The following is a 21,659-nucleotide window of genomic DNA, read 5'->3' on the forward strand; positions in this document are numbered from 1 at the left end:
TTGTATCAGTTGCCTTTGTCTTAGCTTCATGGTAAATGCGGGCTTTTATTTTTATACAAATTTATTTTCCGGGTAAATAATGCGTCTGAAAAAAAAAAAAAAAAACAAAACTTTTTTAATATTAAATTATTATATGAATAACTAATTTAAAAAATATTTCCATTGAGTTTATGTAGAGTTACTTAAAAGAGAAATTAAATATCTTTTTATTTTTGTGTTTGTAAACATCCTATCCAATTAAATAATAATATATATTATATTAATATATTAAAATATTATTAAATGTTACATATATCACTCTTTAATTGAAAAAATAAAAAAATATTTAATTTCTCCTACTTAAATGAGTTTATTGGACTCTCTAGATGCAATATGCAATTATCATGTCTTTTCAAGCACCCAAAAGAAAAAAAAAAATGTCCCTTCATTTTGAATAAAAAGGCATGTGAAAGTGTTGCATATTAAATTGTCCATCTTGAATTTGAGGACCACTTTGAATCTATCGATAGATTGGAATCGCCATTGGACCACATAAAGCCCATTCTTTTCCACGTGAAAGATATAACGTCTAACACCATTAAACTTAACCGTACGTATATGATATTCAAAAACACAAAAAGAACCAAAAATAAGATCGAAATAGAGGAATCAAAAAGCCGATATAATCTTCAATATGAACAATTCAAGTATCTTATGGCTTTAGCCATTTGGTTCGTATGGGTATCTCCTATAATCGAGCAAAGTCCCTTTAAAATTGGAACCAAATCAAATCAAACCAACCAATCAACCACCACAACTTGGGTACAAACTTTTCCCTCCTAATCTCTTTTCAGATCGAAGCTTCCTACCACTAGCACTTTACTTGTTTTTCTTCTTCAACTATGTGGTATCTACATCATCCATGATCTCACCATTGGCTAGTAGCCACCAATTCTACCACTTTTGTGACTGGTTTTGTTGAACCATTCTTCCAGAAATTGCGGCTGCTAATGCTGCTTTGAAGCTCGGATCTTTTGTCAACGAAGATGCCATTTGATCTACCAAAAACTGTTGAAATTCGGGTGTGTCAACCCTTCGGTTGCCACCAACTTTCTGTTCATCCGACGCGTTAGTGACTTGTTTTGTCAAGTCCAGGGTGATGGTGGGTCCGGATGAGCTCAGGGAGGCTGAGCATGGGACTGAACCGAGAGTGGTGGTGGCCACTGTTCGGCTTAAACATGAACCGGCTTGCTCGTTTTTAACTTGGTTTGGATGGTTGTGCTCTCCTTCATAAGTTGCTACCAAGATCGATTGATCCTCAACACTTCTTTGAACCTAATCCGAACAAGATTAAGCAAGAAGAACATATTAGACTTTAGAAACGTGAAGTTCGTATCAGATTTGTGTTTTGAAACGAAGATATATATATAGAAGTTGGCAATGGCTTCTTACCTTCTTTTTGACTGGGCATGTTGGAGCATGAGAGCACTTGAAATACGCTCTAGGAGAAGGGTTGTCTCTTGTAACCTTTTGTCCATATTTCCTCCATTGATATCCATCCTTCACCAACTGTTTACAAGAAATATAACATTCAGATTTACAAATCTTGGCAAATACTAGAAATAACATTCTTTAATATATCTAGAATGGATCAAGACGACTTACAAGGCCCGTATCCGAAGCTTCGGTGCGAACACAGACCCTAGAAATCTTGGCCTTAAGGTTTTGTTCTTGTCGAGGTTTCTTACAAGAATCTTCATCGCTTGAACTGCTTTCGGAGTTCCCTCTCTCATTGTTGATGATTTGGTTCACTGGGTTTTCCGGCTTCCGTTTCTTGGGGTTGTTGGTGGTGGCGCTATCTGATGGTGCCGGATTCTTGCTTATATAATCAGCCAAATGGTTTTGCAAAGCATTGTAGTTCTCACACATGACAGTCAACATCTCCGTGAGCTTCTTGTTCTCTGCACTCACCCTATTCAATTCCTCCACCAACTCGCTTGCATCCTGCTAATAAACATCTCCTTTAATGATATAGCCATAGAGAGAGAGAGAGAAAGAGAGAGAGAGAGAGAGAGAGAGAGAGAGAGAAGTGAAAAATGGTGTATACCTGATCCTTAACAGACGACATCTTCAATCCCAGCTCAATATTGAAGCTGCTTTGAACTTCTTGTTTCTGCGATTCAAAATCAAGAAACTATGTAAGCTAAAGAGAAACCCATCTGTATGTGTTGATTACACATGTATGTATGTATATATATATATATATATATATATATATATATATATATATATATATATATATATATATATATATATATCCGGAACAAAGTACTTACAGGAACTAGAGAGAGGAAATGGGAAGGGTTTGAATTAAGATCCAACGAAGTGTCAACTAAGCTTGTATATTCCATGGAAAGATTCTTGAAAGAAAACTCCTGTTGCAGTATAGATTGATCTTGCAGTAGTTGTAGAGAAAGAGGGAGAGAAAGAGAAGGAGAGAGTTGAACTGAAGAACTGAATGAAAAGAAAGAGTAGAATATATAGATAAGGAGGTGCAAATTGACAGGGAAGACAAGAGGAAGGTGGGTTGCTACAGATATTATTATGGTCAAGATGGAGATAGGTTATTTGTTAATTGTTATATATCTAGTTGAAAACTTTAAATTAGCTTCTCATTTGTATTATTCTTTTTAGTTTTATTATAGATTTATATAGTTCCAAATGCTTCATCGTGATCACACCATATTTTATCTTGATACGTATATTTTATAAAAATATATTTTCAAAACTAGCGTTTATAAATTTATACCATTAATTTGAATTAAATAGAAGACTCGAATGCCGATAAGATTCTAAATAAATAAATTATACAAAAAAAAAATGAGCTTTAATAAATAAACATTTATAAACATTTTATTATTATGACTATATAATTAAATAAAGGTCCATGTTTATAAATCTTTAATTTTAAAATAGCATTTATTAAAATATACATAAAAGTTTTCATTCTTTAGATCTTAATACATACTACACTATAAGTTCAAATCTCACTAAAATCTTTCAAGTTTCAACATCGTTGCTAGTAACCGGATGTTAGTATATTTTCACATTATTTATTTTACCACCGTAATTTTAATTCTCCGATCTCAAATTCATGAGTTAAGATTGATGATTTTATATATTCTGTAAAACAAAAGATAAAAAAATAACTATTTAATTTTAAACCACAATAGTCATGTTCAATACATTTTCATTTATATTTTTATCCATCTATTTAAAAAAATTGATTTTTATACCTTTCATTTTAGTTGAATAAAAAGAACCGTGATAAAAGCTTATAACATTTTTTAGCGGATAAATTAAAAACATAAACAGAAATGTGACGTCCCTTTCAATATTTGTGTAAATTTACACAAAATGTAATAAATTTCGTATTCGGATTATTTGATTATTAATTGAAAAATAATATGTGAATAATACAATACATATGAAATTTTATTGGATCAGAATTGTATTTTATTTTTCTTTTAATTAATGAATGGTAGGAAGACAAAGAAGGAAGGAAGAAAAAAAGGAAACGGAGAGTGTGTGTGGGAGAAAGTGTTGTCGGCTGTGAGAGTAAGAAGTCTTTGCATTTAGTCAAAGTCAAGCCCACCTTTGCCAAGGTTACTTGCAATTTGTACAACTACTAAACAAATCTTTCAAAAAGTATTGGTCCAAATTAGATAATATCCTCATATCCCACATTTTATCATTTTCCTTATATAATTCTTTCGAAAATGTTGAAGCCTGCGTAAGTCCTTTTACAAAAGTCTTAAACAATGGTTACTTCAACAGAGTAAAACCACCCATCGTTTTTTTTTTTTTCCTATCAACCATCTACTCATTAAATAACATCTTTTTTTTACGTTTTATTTATATAAGATTATTGGGTTTTTTTTTTTTTTTTTTGTTCGTTGATATTATATAACATATAATGTCTTTTTTGACGTTTTGATCGAATAAATAGATTAAAGTGAAAATATAGATAACTATCAAATCAATCATCCAATATGAGTATTTGCTATTATTATTTTTTTATGTTTTGTTCATTTTCATCATCCATTTATATGTTATATTCATTCGTTTATTCAATTTTAAGAGGTATAATGGTTATTTGTTAATCAAATGATCTTAAATACTATGATTAACAAGTAAAATGTTTATGTAATAATAACAAGTAAAATGTTTAGGTCATCCGGTATGGGGGGTTTAGGCGCGTAGGGATCTACGTTGAGTGGGTGTTAACGCGTGAACACCACCTCCAATGGGTGTAGTGGTGTTGTGGAGTAGCTAGCTTCACGGATGCTTACGTGAATTGTCTTGGCTATCTCCAAATTAAATGTATTCTGATTGGTTTTTCTCTTTTGTTCACTAATGAACATCATCTCCAACCAATATTGAATGTATTGTGAAAAATGATTGATAATAATGTGGAGTGATTTTCACCAATAAACATACGATGAAAGCCTTATGCAATAACACCAAAAAAGTTTTATGGTTATTTGTTACCTCGTGATACTAGTTTGAATTTTATCAATGAAAACTTTAAGATTATTTAATAAAAATCAATTATAATTTTAATATGTTATATTTAATGCAAAAATAATTCAAATTTTCTTCTAATTATTTATGAAAAGTAATGAAATAAAACCCACATTTTTTTAAACAACAAATATATATATATATATATATACATATATATATATATATATATATAAAATTAAAAAATAAATCCCAAACTTATTATAACAAAAATAAAATATCATAGCTAATAACTTTTTTTTATTGTCCTGAAAAATAATAATAAAGAGCATTGAACCAAATTGTAGGAAAAAAACAAATCTTCACCTTTTATTTTATTGGTAAAGAAATATATTTTTTATCTTCTCTGGATATGTGATACTATTTGTATGTGGTCCGATGTACCTTCTACATAGATCACAAGAGTTTGAGATATTTGATGAATCATCTGAACCTAAATATGAGGCAGTACAGATGGTTAGACGTGGTGAAAGATTATTATTGCAAGATTTTGTATCATCCTGGCAATGCCAACATAGTGGTCGATGCCTTGAGTCGTATGGTGACTAGTGTTCCTATAAGAGATCTACAGTTAGGGATGACTATCACTTCACCACTATTGGATTTGATCAAAGAGGCGTAAATTGAGGGATTAAAAGAAGATAATTGGAAGAAAAAAAGGACCAGATGTCAGATTCCTTCATGTGTTAGAGATAGTTGGGGCTTGTTGACTTAGTGTCGCAGAGTGTGGGTTCCTATTTCTGTGGGACTTAGGTAGATGTTGTTGGAAGAAGCATACAAGTCAAAACTTTCGATCCATCCATGGGTTACGGAGATGTATAAAGACTTGATACTTAGCTATTGGTGACCCTTTATGAAGAGGGAAATAACTTAGTATGTGGAGCGGTGCTTGACTTGCTGGAAATTCAAGGCCGACCATAAGAGAACCCACGACAAGATGAAAAGATTAGACATTTCCATGTGGAAATATTACCATGGATTTCATCACGAAGTTGTCTAAGACGACACATGGGTTGATTATATACGAGTTATTGTTGAAAGGTTGACCAAGAGTACCCACAAAATCCCAATTCAGGAGAGTTCATCCATTGAGAAGCTAGTCGAGATCTACATAAAGGAGGTAGTTGCACGGAACAGGGGTTTTGGTTTTTGTTGTTTCAAATCGTGACGTCCATTTTACTTCCAGGTTCTAAAGGAAGTTCCACAAGGAGCTTAGTACTCGATTGCTTTTCAATACTACTTACCACCCTTAAACTAATAGTTAGAGTGAGCAAACCATTCAGACTCTCGAGAATATGCTTTGTGCATCTGTTGTGGATTTTAGTGGGAGTTGGGATACTTATCTTCTTTTAGTTGAGTTCTCGTACAACAATAACTATCACGCCAGGATTAGCATGCCTCTCATTGAGCTATTGTATGGGAGGAAATATTGTGGGAGGTTGGTTGGTAAGTGATGAGGAGCACTAAGGTAGTTCTCAAGACCATAGGGTTGATACGTCACATGTGTGGTAGACTGCAGACCATGTATAGTAGGCAAAAGAGTTTTACTGACTTGATGTCATTCCAATCTCGAGTTTTAGGTTGATGATTTCGTGTTTCTAAAGGTGTCACCATGGAAGGATGTTATCCAGTTTTGGAAGCAGGGCAAGTTGGGCTCATGATACATTAGTCCTTTCAAGGTTATTGTCCGAGTGGGAAAGGTTGCTTATCATTCGGATCTTCTTATGTAACTTAGTTAGATCCACAATACCTTTCATGTCTCTTAGTTACAGAATTATGTCGCTGAGATTCCACATTGGTTCCACTAGTTGATATTAAGGTTGATAAACGCCTGAATTATTGGAGATAGTGGTTGCTATTATAGACAAGAAGATCAAGGCCTTGTGCAACAAGGTGATTGGTTTGGTTAAGGTGCAATAGTAACATCGGAAGGGTTCCAAATGGAACTAGGAAACCAAGGAGGAGATGAGAGAACACTACCCAGAGTTATTTGCAGCAACGTATTTCGAGGATGAAATATGATTCAAGTGAAAGAGATTTGTAACACTTAGTTTCTTAGGTATAAATTTTAAACTATAATTTTGTGAGTTCTGGATGGCCATGAGGTGGTGATGATGATCACCATGGTGTAGCATCAATTCTGTGATCATGCATCTTTTAAGTCGCCACAATGTAGACATGAAATGACCATGACGTAGTCACAGTTGAATGCAAAACCTTAGATTTACGGTCCTTGAGTCATATTTAAAGGAAGTAATTACTAGGGTTTCCTCTACCCTCAGCCTCCATCAACTCCATAGTTCTTTTGATAATTCGTAGCCTCCTTGCAAGCTTTTGAGCTCATTTTTTAGCATCTTTGTGATCTTGGAAGGAAGGCAAAGGTGTTTCTAGTGAAAGAATCCAACAAGAAACTTATCTCCATTCATCGTGCATCTTCTCGACTCTTTATAAGTCCTTAAGTTTCTATCTTTTTGATTCCTTCCTTGTAGATCTAAGCTATGTAGCTTATTTTGGCCCATTGTTGAAGTTTGGATTATTAGATGCAATAAAGTTATCAACTTTTTAGTTTAATGTCCCTTGAGTGTTATATGTTATGGATCTAAGAGTAGTGGGTGTTTTAATGTCATACATGAGACTTATGTCATTTTATTCATTTTTGACATAGTTTGGATGGAGGACATGCATCGGTCATGCATGTCCATAATGGTTGTATTTTAGTGGACCTTTAAGGTCCCAAATATGGTTAAATGTTCCATTAGATCAAACATAGGGCAATAGAAGCAATGAAAAAAATATGATCTAAAATCAAAATTTGTAGGATCTAAACTCACTAATCTATGCAGCTTATTAGAAATCAATAGATAGAAAACATCCCTTTGATTTCATAGTTAGTTTCTTCTTTTTCCGAGCCAGTGGATTGGACTAGAGAACCCAAATGAGAGTTCCTCTTCTGTGATCGCACCCAATACACAAAAAAGAAACAAATCCAAGCAATCATCAACCTTTGAGCTCAAACATAATCGAAATCTCGATTATGTTCTTCAATCACAACGTGGGGATTAAATGGCCACAACGTGGGAACGAAGATTCGGGTTTCTTTTAGGTTTTTTAGAATTCCGAATTTTGGTAGCTTAGAGGTGTGTTTCTTATGTTTGAAAACCGAATTTAAAGCCCTCTATTTATGGGGAGGTGATTTGAAACCTTATAGATAAGTACCAAATATAATAGTAATTGTCTATGGTATTCAAATCATTTCTGGAATATTCCATATTTCATTTATTTACTATTAATTAATCAAACAATTGATTAATTAACAAAGCAAGTGCCTCAAATAAATATCTTTTTCAGATCCGCTTTATTTTTTTCTTTTATGTAACCAAAATGACACTATTATTTATAATAATATTATCGGGCTTTGTTATGGCTATGGACACTAATCTCTATAAACTCCTACTTGCACATAGACATCAACAGTTGACCGGTCTAATACTTACTAGTATTAACAGTGAGTGGCAGTCCAGTGCAACTACTTTAATTATAGCATCTTTGCTATAAACAGCCCTAAGACTAATAACTTCAAATTACTTTGATCTTCATGATATCTTGTTATGAACTATACACATGGGTTAATGGTCAATATCATGGTTCAAGATTATGTTTTCTGATACTGAATTGTGGTGACATTTCAAACTGACAATTGAATATATTCAACTCAGTCTCAGCTTGGCCAAACATTTGTTGTCAAAACCAAATCAACGAGGGGACTAAAGATATCTACTTCTCTATTTTTGGCAGATGGATCAAATAAACTTTGACTACATAGGTTAGTACTATTTCTCATGCAATACCTAGTCAAACCCTATGTAGATTCCAATTACATACAAAGTAGGGGAAAAACAAGATACAATAGATTGTAGAACAAAACCTCATGTATCTCTATTTGAAGAATATGAAAATTATTGTCTTCATTTACTCATGACATGATCCATGGAGTAATATTTAAGTGTGGTTACTCCAATACTTAAAATCTCTGTTTTCAAGTACTCATCAGTATTGGTTGCAAGGTTTGGCTATGTTCATCCCCATGAACAATCTACCAATACGACGACAATCTTAATTCACTACTATCTTCCAAGTGTAGGATTGATTGTGGAAGTTCGAATAATACATTATCCCGGAAGGGGTTCTAAACATGCAAAAAATAGGAACACATATATTATGAATAAACATAGTAACTTATTATTAATAAATACCAAAAAAATATCCAAAAGTTCCCAAAAGTGATCAAACTACAAATTGTGTTATCAAACCAATTCACTTTCAAATATAATGTCATTAAACCTAGTATGAGCATCATGCTTAATCTGGGACAATGGTTTATTGAGCAGATCTGTTGGATTGTCTTTAGATGGAACCTGACTCACAATAATGTCTCCATCTTTAACTAGCTTCCTAATAAGGTGGAATTTTCTCTTAATATTCCTTGTGTGCTTGTGATATCGAGGTTCTTTAGTTAAGGCAACTACACCATCATTATCATAGGAGATCACAACCGGTTAAACTATGGTTGGAACAACATCTAAATAGTTGATGAATTTCTTTACCCGCCTGCTTCTTTAGCCGCTTCATTGGCTGCAATGTACTTTGAATTTGTAGTTGAATAAAAAATAGTCTCTTTCTTGGAACTTCTCCAAGTCACTGCACCTCCATTTAATGTAAACACAAAACCAAGAACATATATTTAGTCCTCCTAAGATATGATAGAATGTTCTTGACTACAATCTAATGACTTTCACTAGGATTGGCCTGATAATTACTCATCGTATTAATGTTGTATGGGATGTCTAAAGTTGTAAATATTATGGTGTACATGATCGATGTTATAGTAGAAGCATATGGTACTTGACTCATTCTGTCTAGTTCTTCGCTAGTACTAGGACACTGGGTTTTACTGAAAACTGTGCCATGTTGCATAGGGACAAATCCCTTCTTATAATTTTCCCTCTTGAATTTCTTCATGATTTTATCTAACTATGTGTTTTGGAAAAGTCTGATTAGACGTCTAGATGTAACATCCTAAAAATCAAGGCCAAAAATTTCATTTTTAATTAAGCGGTTTATAAAATAACTTATCAAGATATTGCCAAAATCATGTCAATACATAAAACCATAGTATCATGTCTCAAAACCGTATCATCTAAAGTAATGAAAATATCATAGTACAATCCCAGAAAACTCTAAGCGGAAATCATGTGTGCATGTGTGATGCACTACTACACCGTCGGCTCCTTCCCCTTCGATGAAGAGGTATTTGAAACCAAAACTGAAACTGTAAGCACAAAGCTTAGTGAGTTCCCCCATCATACCACATACCATACAATCACATAGCATACATACTATTGAGCAATTATGGGGCGCCCGTCCTACCCACATCAAGCCATTCTGGGGTGCCGACCTACCTATGTCAAGCCATTTTGGGGTGCTAACCTACCCATGTCAAGCTATTCTGGGGTGCGGACCTACCCTTCGGTCTATCTCAACCAATCATGGGGAATATTTCACCCCTACTACTAAAACATAACATCATATCATAATCATGTTGTCAGACATATCTGGGGTGTTCGACCTAGCCATTGGTCCTAACGACCGAATCAGGGACTAGTCCCCTTCTACTGATACTATCTCATATAACATGGAAATTAGCAAACTAGCATACACACATATCCAACAATCAGACCAAAAAATTAACACAAAGATAACCATCCAAACTGACAATTACTAGTGGGCCGGCCTTGGTGCCTTAGACCCACTCCTATTGGAAGGTAACTCACCTCGATGTCAGATAGTTTCTGAACTATCCTCGGCATGAAGGTCGGCTCTCCTTGACTCCTCAATCCCTACACGACAATCCTCAAGTCATCAACAGAACATACAACCCTAATCAGGGTCAATACCATAACTAGTCAAAGTCAACATCCAGTTGACCTGACTCGTTGAGTTGGTCCACCAACTCGCCGACTCCATATTCCGCTAACTCGATACAACCCCGACTCCACTCGTAGAGTCTATCAAGAAATAAACGGGTTTTCCTTCATTCAAACCATCGGGACGATCTTCATCCTGTTGGGTTATGAGCATTCTAACACTACTAAGTGTACATGCAACCCTAGATACCTTGGATCTATGTTTTCTTTATTATACATGCAAATATGAACTTTCCAAGGTATTCATCCTAACTAGCATAATAACATTGATTCATATGAATATCTCAAGTTAGAAATGCATACCTCTTTGATGTAGAATGTCTTCATGAAGCTTGAGTGCCTAGTGCCCCAAGTGTGACACCTCAAATGGTTCGCACAACACCAAATACATATGGAATAACTTATAGAGAAATTATACACTTCATGAAACTCGGCTAGCCCTTTCTATCACACATAGTGGCCGATTTATTCCAAGAATATGATCTTTATATAGTGTCACAATTAGGGTAAACCCTAATTTTCATGGCTTTCCATTTCCTTGGATCCATGGGTTCAAATACACCATGGAGCATCCATGGAGCATCATATGGGTTTTAGCCCAACTTGATAATCCATGAAGTCTTAGCCCACTATAAAAGTATGGATGATTTACACAATCAACTCATATATTTAATTAGTCTTCTTTTGATCAATTAATTAATCCTATATTAATTCTTCATCAATACTAATTAAATAATCTTATTAATATATTAGAACTTATAATATATTAACTAACCTTAAGTGTTATTTATCTCATTTTAGTCTATCCAAATGCATGATACCATGCAACCCAAATAGACCATGCCGGTTCGGGTCAAGTCTTACCAATTATAGTTATGGACTTAGACATTAATCCAACAGTCTCCCACTTGGATAAGTCTAAAACTATTATTGCAAGTATGACATCAAGAACCGACTGGCAATCGTAACTCTGAAAAGCTTCTGTGGAACTCTGACCTTGCTGATGATCTCTGACCTTTGTCAATGAGTTGTCCATTAGATAAGGGATCATATAGTCCTCCATTCTAGATATTATATGGACTGAGACATGGATTATAATCATTCTCTCTGTCCATTTGTGGTTTCTCGATTTCCGATTTATGACGACTGACTAATTGAACAAATCAAATTAGTCTAGGCCCGACCGAGCACTTACATTTGTCATCACCAAATCATCGAGGGGCCCATATATATCGCTTTTGTGCTGAAGGTAAAAGGAATGGATAAACTTCGACTCATATGGCTTGTTCTACTACTTGTTGAATCATACATAAAGATACGTTTTATAACATCGAGTTACCAATGGGTTTTCGTGCAATCAATGTATAACCAACTCATAGTAACAAATCATATCTCTAGTTTTATAGAATATAAGATGTTATCGTCTCATGATCACTCGTGATAAAACCCATGAAGTGATTCCAATGAGCGTGGGTTGAATCCAATACTTAGAACTTATGAGCACTCATGAGTGTTGTAGCACCACTTTGTCCAACAACTTAGACCTCTACAAGCCAACCCATGACAGTCTTGATTCATATCTACTTCCAACATATGACCGGATGTAGATGGTTTGAATAACTTAGTCTTTCAAGAAGAATGATCTAGCTTGTTCTGGAAGTCAAAACATGCAAAATGAAACACAAGAATAAGTGAATCTGATATGGTATCAAAACCTATGAATATAAATAAAAACACCTTTTATTTATCACCATACTGATTACTCATTTTTCATTGTTTCGGTTTTATCAACTTAATACATGAATTAAAACACTAGTTGTCCCATGCTCCAAGCATGTACACTATGGTTTTCTAAATAATAGCTTTTCCATACACTAAGTATGCACTCTATGATTGTCTATGATCCCTACTTTGTGAAATAAACCAATTTGAACATAATTTCAATGATTCTAATTTCACACTCCCAATTCCTTACTACAAATGTAAGAATTCCGAATTCATGCCATTTACTGAAACCTGTTAGATTCTAAACTTATATGCATTGATCCTTTTGTAACGATTATGCACAAAGTCACAAAGACTTGTCAACAAACATTACAGAGTATTCCAATGGAGATCGACTCCATGGAACCGAAGTCTCATATTCAAAGTTCATTGCCTTTGAACATTCTTCTTGCATTAAATTTCCTAATCTTACACAGATAACTTCCACCTTCCCATATTCCCATTTTGACTATCACTTCTGATCAAGAGTTGCCTCTTTTCAGAATATGTCAATATGGTCCTTCCAAAATAAACACCATACTTCCAAATGTCCCTGAGCAACCAATCTTTGGTAAACCTTAGATTGTCCTTGATAATTGCTTATTCCTTTTAGTTATATCCAGTTCTAGACCTTTTCCCTTCTTAATTCCACAAACATTTGGAAAATTTTCGAAAGGACAAATATTATAGTACATGTAATCGATCTAGTACCCAAAACAAATGGGACACGATTCATGATGTCTCACATTATGACATGATTCTAGACCAGTCTTTTGCTACAATATATTTTTTTATTTTTTTATTTGCCATGTTCTCAAGATTTAACTATAAAGAGGGACGTCGTAATCATAATCGAATTTTGAGAACGCAAGATATAGAATTTTCTTAAGTTGAACCAAACCAACATAAAATTCATATATATATATATATATATATATATATATATATATATATATATATATATATATATATACTTGACTAAGATGATTAAAATCTCAATCTAAGCCTTGAAATGAAGTATAATTTCCTCTCCCTTAATTATATCAGAACAACTTTTTCAACCGCTGCAACCTCACGAATTGAAACTTTTGTTTTCTATAATTAACATTGCTAACTTGCAATACTTATCATAATTATCATTCTCCCACTAACATGATGATTTTTAGCATAACACTTATGCTCCCACTAGCTTTGACATGTGCTCAGAAATTATCTGGACTTCTAGAAGTCAATACTTTACTGACTTTCTTACCAAAGTTTAGATTTCTGATACTAGATTGCTTTGATAAGACTTTATCAAAATCATACACCTTATCTTAGATAACTCACAGGTGTATCTATACAATTTTAGAACTATGAAAAGGGATGTAGTAATCATAGTCTCAATTGTTTAGACCTTTGCTATCTGCTTCAAATCTACTTGGTGGAAGTGTTTCCTCACCATCATTTTCATGAATCGGATAGAAACCTTATGACCCTTAGATTTTATGGTATATGTGTTCCTTTCCATTTGAATTTTTGTCAAAACCATAATCACAAGACGAGATTAGTGACAATTCCAAATTCATATGGACTGAACTTGTGCAGTCTTAAATTCTTGCCACCTGGCAGCTCATGGGCCTGCCATTGCTTCCAAGTTGATATGCAATCAAATGAGAACTCTAAGAACTCATATGCAAAGCCAACTTTAATTGGAATGGGCATAGAAATAGAAATATGTCAACACGATAGGTTATAAACCTCATGTCGTGTGCTAGTGTTAAACTACAAGTTTTTTTATTCTTGATTAGATCTTGAAATTCTTTTAGAATATTTAAGACTCCTATTGTCCTCTTGACATATAAGACTATCTTGCCAAATATTCAAGAGATAGTTTGGATTCTTTATCAAGACAAACATTTCACACAATTGGCCTAAGTTGGTCTTTGTTTTATCCAAAACATCACAACTTATCAATTTCAAATGTACAAGAATAGGACACTATTACTCTTACATTTACCAAGTGTTTTAAACCTTTCTTTAAGATATGTCACTCAACTTACAGTCTTGGAGTATGACTCTAAGACTTGTTTTGGAACAAAATATGACTCATCTTCTTAATTTGACCACTTCAACAATTCATAGTTCCTCTTCTTAACTATCAGAATGCACTTAGAGGATGAATTGTGATAAGGTCTCAAAATCATTCAGATGATCTTAAAACATGAGACTAAAGTACTCTCCTATCTTTTCATATTTGAGAAACTTTTATCCTTCTGCCTAATTTGATTTTTTTATTCATTCTGTTATACACTGAAATTTTCCAATGCTTCAGAATTATACTTAAGCCTGTAAGTATAACCATATTTACTAAACTTTAGTAAATCATGATGAATAGTCTTATCGATCTTTTGTGGTGGACTTAATCAGTGCACAAAAATGTGTACTCGATTCCTTAGTCCTTTACTTGACTCACACATCCATGTGAACAATTAATTAGTCTTAATTTTCCAATGCTTGAAAGTTCTCATTCATCATACTATACAACTTGCATGATTCCAAGCTTCTATCAAACTGAAACCTTAGGTGATGAGAATCTTTCCTTATTTGGTAAATTAGACATTACCACAAATAAAAGAAATAAATTCATTTTTTCCAATATTGCTATCAATGGAATCATATAAGGAACAATTTTCCACAAATGCCATTGTAAGGATATTTAGAATAAATAAAATCAAAAATTCTTTAATTTTAAAACTTCGCGAAAAAACTTATCCTTACAGTGCAAAAGCATATGGAAAAACTTTGTTGTTATCTATTCCTAAGCAATATATCATAACTCCTATGCAATAGCTCAAACTTCTGATCACTGAACCATGCGATCGAAATCCATCTTCACGATCAGAATCAACATATACTTCCTTTAAGTTTATTCACTTTTCTTTGATTCTTAAAACATCAACATGTGACCCAGTCATATCATGAAATAAGATTCTCATAATAGAAACTTCATAGAGTTAGGTAGTGGATTTTTACCTGAAGAAGAGTCAAACTTCTTGACTTGATCAAGCTTTTGATCTTTCAGGTAAATAGGCAGCTTCACAACCAGTGCCCTTTCCTTTGGAAAGAGAAACATGTTGACTCTTTAGGAATGGTGTACTGGACTATCACAGACTTGCCTTTCTCTTTACCATTTGGTCAACCAAGTTGACTATGGCCGATCCCTTTCCATTGGGAAGAGAATGTTTTTTTTTCCTGGATTTACAATGTCATCATTATCAATGTCCATAAAGTTTTGTGAAGTTGATCTTCTAATCAAATTTGCTTTACTAGACTTCCCAATCATTGTTGATTCAACAGTACCAAGAAAATAGATAGGATCATTAAGGGTCTTGTCATAGTCTGTTTCATAGGAGTCCCAAAGGAACTCACTATGTGACGTAGAAAGTGATTGAACCACCAACTTTCTCAATACTTTGACACCCAACTCTCCCGGCTTGTCAATATGCGAATTCATCTCCAAGATGTGATCACACATAGACCTTTGCTTGCCAATAGGGTTTGAGTGGCCTAAAATTTTTCAAGAACTTGTGGGTTAGGGGGAATAAACGGAGGAGGTGAAAGAAGTATGATTTCCATGGGACATCATATCCATTTAGGAAAGTTTGTTTCAAGAGATTTAGGAAGATAATAAATGTGTAAACCAGGCATCTTTTAGGAGATATTCAAGATAGTTGATTTAAAGTCCTTAATATAACACCCAATATGAAATATTAAGGCTAGGACCCAACACAATACTTTTATAACTTGGAAGAGGGATGCCGTAATCCTAGCTATAAAAATATTTGAAGGTAGGTGAATGACGATTCACCAATTTCCACCAAGATAAACGAAATGTATTATTAGGTTTTAATTGGTTTTGAAACTCTTAGATTCTTCTGAGATTCATTGAACTTCTCAATGCCGTGTTTCAATCTCGAGTGTGCCCTTCAGGTTTTTTGACCGGGATGCCGAGGATCACAAAACAAGGTGTGAATAACCATACAAATATACTTGGTACCCTTAATATTTACCCCTCAATCGATGTGTTGGTTAACCACACACACTCCACCGATACTATGATAAACATTAAGTTACCCTTTTCCTACCTTGTTAAATACGAGTTAGTGTGCCGGTTAACCACACACGCTCCACTAACCGACTTAAACAAAGTGCAAAGTGTAATGTTATGGATTAGCACCAAATTCACATTTTCCTAAGTAACTAAGATAGGGTATTTATAAAGGTTTAGTTACTTAGTATTTATCATTAATACTTTTAATGAAAGGAGAATTATAGTCCTTGTCCTACCTGTTCGGCTAATGACCCTCCACCAGTCAAGGAAGCGGTGGGTGAGAGTGGACACCCATTAAACTGCCATTTTATAGGTAGTAACCTTATACCCCCCTTATAGACCTACTTCGTGAATGAGGCCTACTAATGGTAAGACTTAATTTCTCTTATACATATATATATATATATATATATATATATATATATATTAACTTATAGTATTATAAAGTATAAATGTTGAATTTTAACTTTTAAAATTCAAAGGGCTTAACTTGGAATTAAAGTATTCATAAGAAAAACTTTTCAAATACCAAAACTTGAGGCAAGTTTTGAAAATATTCATAACTAATTAATTCCATAACTTATATGTTTAAAGTAGTTTTAATTAAAAAAACTCTTCAAGTTCCATAACTTGAGGACAAGTTATGGAAGACTTTAAACTATTAAAGAATGTAACTCTTCTTCTTTGTAACTTATGGAACTAATTAAGGTTACACATTTTAATAATTTAATGAAGTGACTCTTGAACCTCCATAACTTGAGGACAAGTTATGGAGTCATAAAACCATTTAATGATGACAAGACTCTTCATTTTGTAACCATTACCAACTTTTATGAGTTTTAAGAAACTTTAATGTGAATTTTCATGTAACTTGAGGACAAGTTACACAAACACATTTTAGAATCAATTCTTAGATTAAAATGGATCAATGACACATAATCAATCAACATTTTCTATTAATCTAAGCAACTCATATGAACAAGATAATTGGAATCAAACTTTTTCATGTAATTAGCACAACACTTAAACTAATACAAAACATAAATCTATTGACAATTATCTTTGAAATTGGATTAGTATGAACATTACCATGTCAAAAATAAGTTTATAAGTCCAAAACAGCTTAGGGTAATGTTGCTAGTCCAATTCCAACCAAAACAGTCGAATATATGCTGTCTGGTGGTCCAACTTGTCAAGTGCATGAACAAAATTGACGAGTTGGATGCTTTTTGCCTGGGACTCGGCGAGTCCATCAGTGGACTCGGTGATTCTGCTGTGCAGACAGCACCAAAATTCGATTTTTAAGCAGTTTAAGCAAGTATAATAAGAAAACAAGTCTAGGATCTAATACCACTGTTTGGTTTTGAGAATTCTAATACTCCTAAGTGTACATGCAACCCTAAATACCTTGGATCTATGTTTTCACTATTATACATGAAAATATGAACTTTCCAAGGTATTCATCATAACTAGCATAATAACATTGATTCATATGAATATCTCAAGTTAGAATTGCATACCTCTTTGATGTAGAATGTCTTAACGAAGCTTGAGTGCCTAGTGCCCCAAGTGTGACACCTCAAATGGTTCACACAACACCAATACACATGGAATAACTTAGAGAGAAATAATACACTTCATGAAAATTGGCTAGCCCTTTCTATCACACATAGTGGCCGATTTTTCCCAAGAATATGATCTTTATATAGTGTCACAATTAGAGTAAACCCTAATTGTCAAGGCTTTCCATTTCCTTAGATCCATGGGTTCAAATACAACCATGGAGCATCCTATAGGTTTTGGTCCAACTTGATAATCCATGAAGTCTTAACTTACTATAAAAGTATGGATGATTTACACAATCAACCCATATATTTAATTAGTCTTCTTTTGATCACTTAATTAATGCTAATTTAATTCTTGATCAATACTAGTTAAATAATCTTATTAATATATTAGAACTTATAATATATTAACCAACCTTAAGTTTTCTTTATCTCATTTTAGTCTATCCAAATGCATGATTTTATGCAACCCAAATGGACCATGTCGGGTCGGGTCAAGTCTTACCAATTATAGTTATGGACATAGCCATTAATCCAACACATACGACTCGCCAAGTTCTTCCTTGAAATCGGCGAGTTCATCTCCTTCATAAGAACATGTCCAGTCTACGACTCGCCGAGTTGTATGAACAAATCATTGAGTCCATCTTCAAAGGTTGGGAGATTGCCTTGGACTCGCCGAGTCTGCTCATACACTCGTCGAGTCCCATGATTCCCTGGTCCCTTTTCGCGTCTAAACATCTACGTGACTTTCCTTCCTAACAATTGGTCCATCCACATAAAGGATTTGGTGATCATTACATAGCGACTCACCGAGTCCCAAGAACAACTCGGCGAGTGCATCCTTGAACAACACTATACAGTTGATTTTGATGAGCCTTAACACCTCAAAACCATAGATCTGGCCCCCTAATGTCCATTTCATACGTAAAGCTCCAAACTTGGTGTACATGCATGGGAGTTTTGGCTCAACAAGCCATAAAAAGTTCTCTACAAGATGCATGGGGCTCTCATGGCTATAAAGTTGGCACCTTTATGCAATGAGACCCTTCCAATGACTCATATCTGAAGTCTAGACCCCAAATAACACTCCACAAATCCGAATATGGCTTGGAAAGCCCTAAATGTGACCAAAACCCAAGTCTAAAGATGATAAGACACATAGAAGACCAAAACTGGGGCATTTTACCTTGATTGTGCTGAAAATGGAACTAGATCTCTGAATCTTTAAGCCCCAACTAGAACTCTCAAGCTTCCTTCTTCTTCTTCAAGCTTCATAAACCACCAAGTGCACCAAAATGGCCTTATAACACTCAAAAATGTCTAGGGTTACGATACACAACTTTCTGGGAGTGATAAGGGCAATGAAGGCTCAGATAAGGTGTTAAAATATCGTTCAAACCCTCAGATTTAGGGTTTCACTCAACTAGCACCTACTCGCCGAATCAGTCCCCCGACTCGTCGAGTAGGCTACTTAAATGGTCCGCGGGTCACGACTCTACTCGACGAGTTGAGCCTCCAACTCATCGAGTCCCATAGAAAAACACAAAGATACTTGAATAATAAGCATACCATGAATCAGGTGTTACAAATCTCCCCCACTTATCTTAGACTTCGTCCTCAAAGTCTGCTGCTCGATCTTGAAAAAGCTTGGGGTAATGCTCCCTCATGTCGACCTCCGGCTCCCAGGTCCATTCCAAGCCCTTTCGGTGCTGCCACTTCACCTTTACCAACTCCACCCTCTTGTTCCTCAAATCTCTTGACTTCCTGTCAAGGATTGCCACTGGTCGCTCGATGTAGTTCAGGCTGTCATCAACCTGAATATCCTCTAGAGGCACTACTGCCGAATCGTCCACCAGACATTTCCGCAATTGGGAGACGTCAAGAGTGCTATGAATCAGACTGAGTTCGACTGGCAGATCCAGCTTATATGCCACCTTGCCCACCCGAGCCATAATCCTAATGGGTCCAATATACCTAGGGCCCAGTTTGCCCCGCTTCCTGAATCGAATGACGCCCTTCCATCGCGACACCTTCAGGAGTACCATATCCCTGACTTGGAACTCCAGGCCCGACCATCGCTTGTTGGCATTGCTCTTCTACTGACTCCGAGCAGTCTAAAGCCTGCTCCGAACCTGCTGTTTCCTCTCCGTGGTCTTGAGTACCACTTCGGTACTCCCCATGACTCTCTGCCCAACCTCTCCCCTGCATATCGGGGTCCTGCATTTCCTCCCATACAACACCTCGATGGGAGGACAGTCGATACTCGCATGATAACTATTGTTATAGGAGAAGTCTGCCAACGGAAACTAAGTACGCCAACGGAAGGTAAGTATCCCAACTACCTCCGAAGTCTAAAACACATGCCCGCAATATATTTTACAGAGTCTAGATGGTCCATTCGCTATGACCATCCGTCTGCAGGTGAAAGGCGGTACTAAAATGCAGTCAAGTACCCAGCTCATCATGAAACTTCTTCCAAAACCTGGAAGTGAACCACACGTCCCTGTCTGAAATCAGTGAAAATGAAACCCCGTGCCACACCACTACCTCCCGGATGTAGATGTCGGCTAACTTTTCAGCCGAAATGCTCTCTTGAATTGGAATAAAATCAGTGCTCTTGGTTAATCAATCTACATTGACCCAAATCGAATCCACCCCTCGTGTGGTCCTGGGAAGCTTCGTAATGAAGTCCATGGTAATATCCTCCAACTTCCACAACGGGATATCCAAAGACTAGACCTTGTCGTGAGCTCTCTGGTGCTTAGCCTTGACCTTCCTGCAGGTCAGGCACCTTTCCACAAATGAAGTTATGTCCCTCTTCATACAGGGCCACCAATAATCGACACGAAGATCCCTGTACATCTTCGTCACCCCGGGATGGATAGAGAACCTCGATTTGTGCGCCTCTACCATCAATACCTGGCGCACACCCGCATGATAAGGGGCCTACACCCTACGGTGAAGAGTCAAGAATCTCCGGCTGTCATAGTCGAATAAGGAAAACTGACCCACAATCCGCTTACTCTTCCGATATTCCTCCTTCATAGCCTCCTATTGGGCCTCCCGAATCTACTCCAACAACGGAGTCACAACTGTCATCCTCATATATATGTCCCTGATCGGTGCTGTCTTACGGCTAAGCGCATTAGCCACGACGTTAGCCTTCCCCGGGTGGTAGAGGATCTTGTAATCATAATCATTCACCACATCAAGCCACCGATGCTTCCTCATATTCAGATTTGGCTGGTCCATGAGATGCCTCGGGCTCTTGTGGTCCGTGTAAATGGTATAACAAACCCCATAGAGGTAATGGTGCCAAATCTTGAGGGCGAAAACACCAGCCCCCAGCTCCAAATCATGTGTCGGATAATTCGCCTCATGAGGCTTCATCTGCCTCAATACGTAAGCTATAACATGCCCTCTCTGCATCAATACCGTGCTCAAACCCGAGATGGATGCAGCATAGTATACCACAAAGTCCTCCATGCCCTCTGGTAGGGCTAAGATTGGCACCTCGCACAATCTCTATCTCAACGTCTCAAATGTGGCCTGCTACTCAGGCCCCCAGTGAAAGACCATGACTTTCCTCGTCAATCGGGTCAGGGGCACAACTATCTTGGAGAAGTCCTAAATGAACCTCCGATAGTAGCCTGTCAGTCCTAGGAAGCTCCGAATCTCAGATGCAGA

The 21,659-nt window shown here is 35.7% G+C and overlaps 1 protein-coding gene across 2 annotated transcripts; it reads right to left on the reverse strand.

Moving 5' to 3' along the window:
* Positions 1-730: 730 nt before the first annotated feature.
* WRKY40 (WRKY DNA-binding protein 40) lies at positions 731-2,495 on the reverse strand. 2 transcript variants are annotated; one of them, XM_078991132.1, is made up of 5 exons: positions 2,316-2,495; positions 2,087-2,152; positions 1,645-1,983; positions 1,432-1,548; positions 731-1,314 (listed from the first exon to the last, which is right to left on the reverse strand). In XM_078991132.1, the coding sequence occupies exons 1-5, from the start codon at positions 2,388-2,390 to the stop codon at positions 934-936; spliced, it is 978 nt and encodes a 325-aa protein (XP_078847258.1). In that variant the 5' UTR covers positions 2,391-2,495; the 3' UTR covers positions 731-933. The 2 variants fall into 2 exon arrangements, with proteins under 2 accessions (XP_078847258.1, XP_078847257.1); XM_078991131.1 differs by having other exon boundaries at positions 1,645-1,986.
* Between the last annotated feature and the right edge of the window lie 19,164 nt (positions 2,496-21,659).

Source organism: Lactuca saligna, chromosome 4 (genome assembly GCF_052625555.1).
Source record: "Lactuca saligna cultivar CGN05327 chromosome 4, ASM5262555v1, whole genome shotgun sequence".
Lineage (NCBI taxonomy): Eukaryota > Viridiplantae > Streptophyta > Magnoliopsida > Asterales > Asteraceae > Lactuca > Lactuca saligna.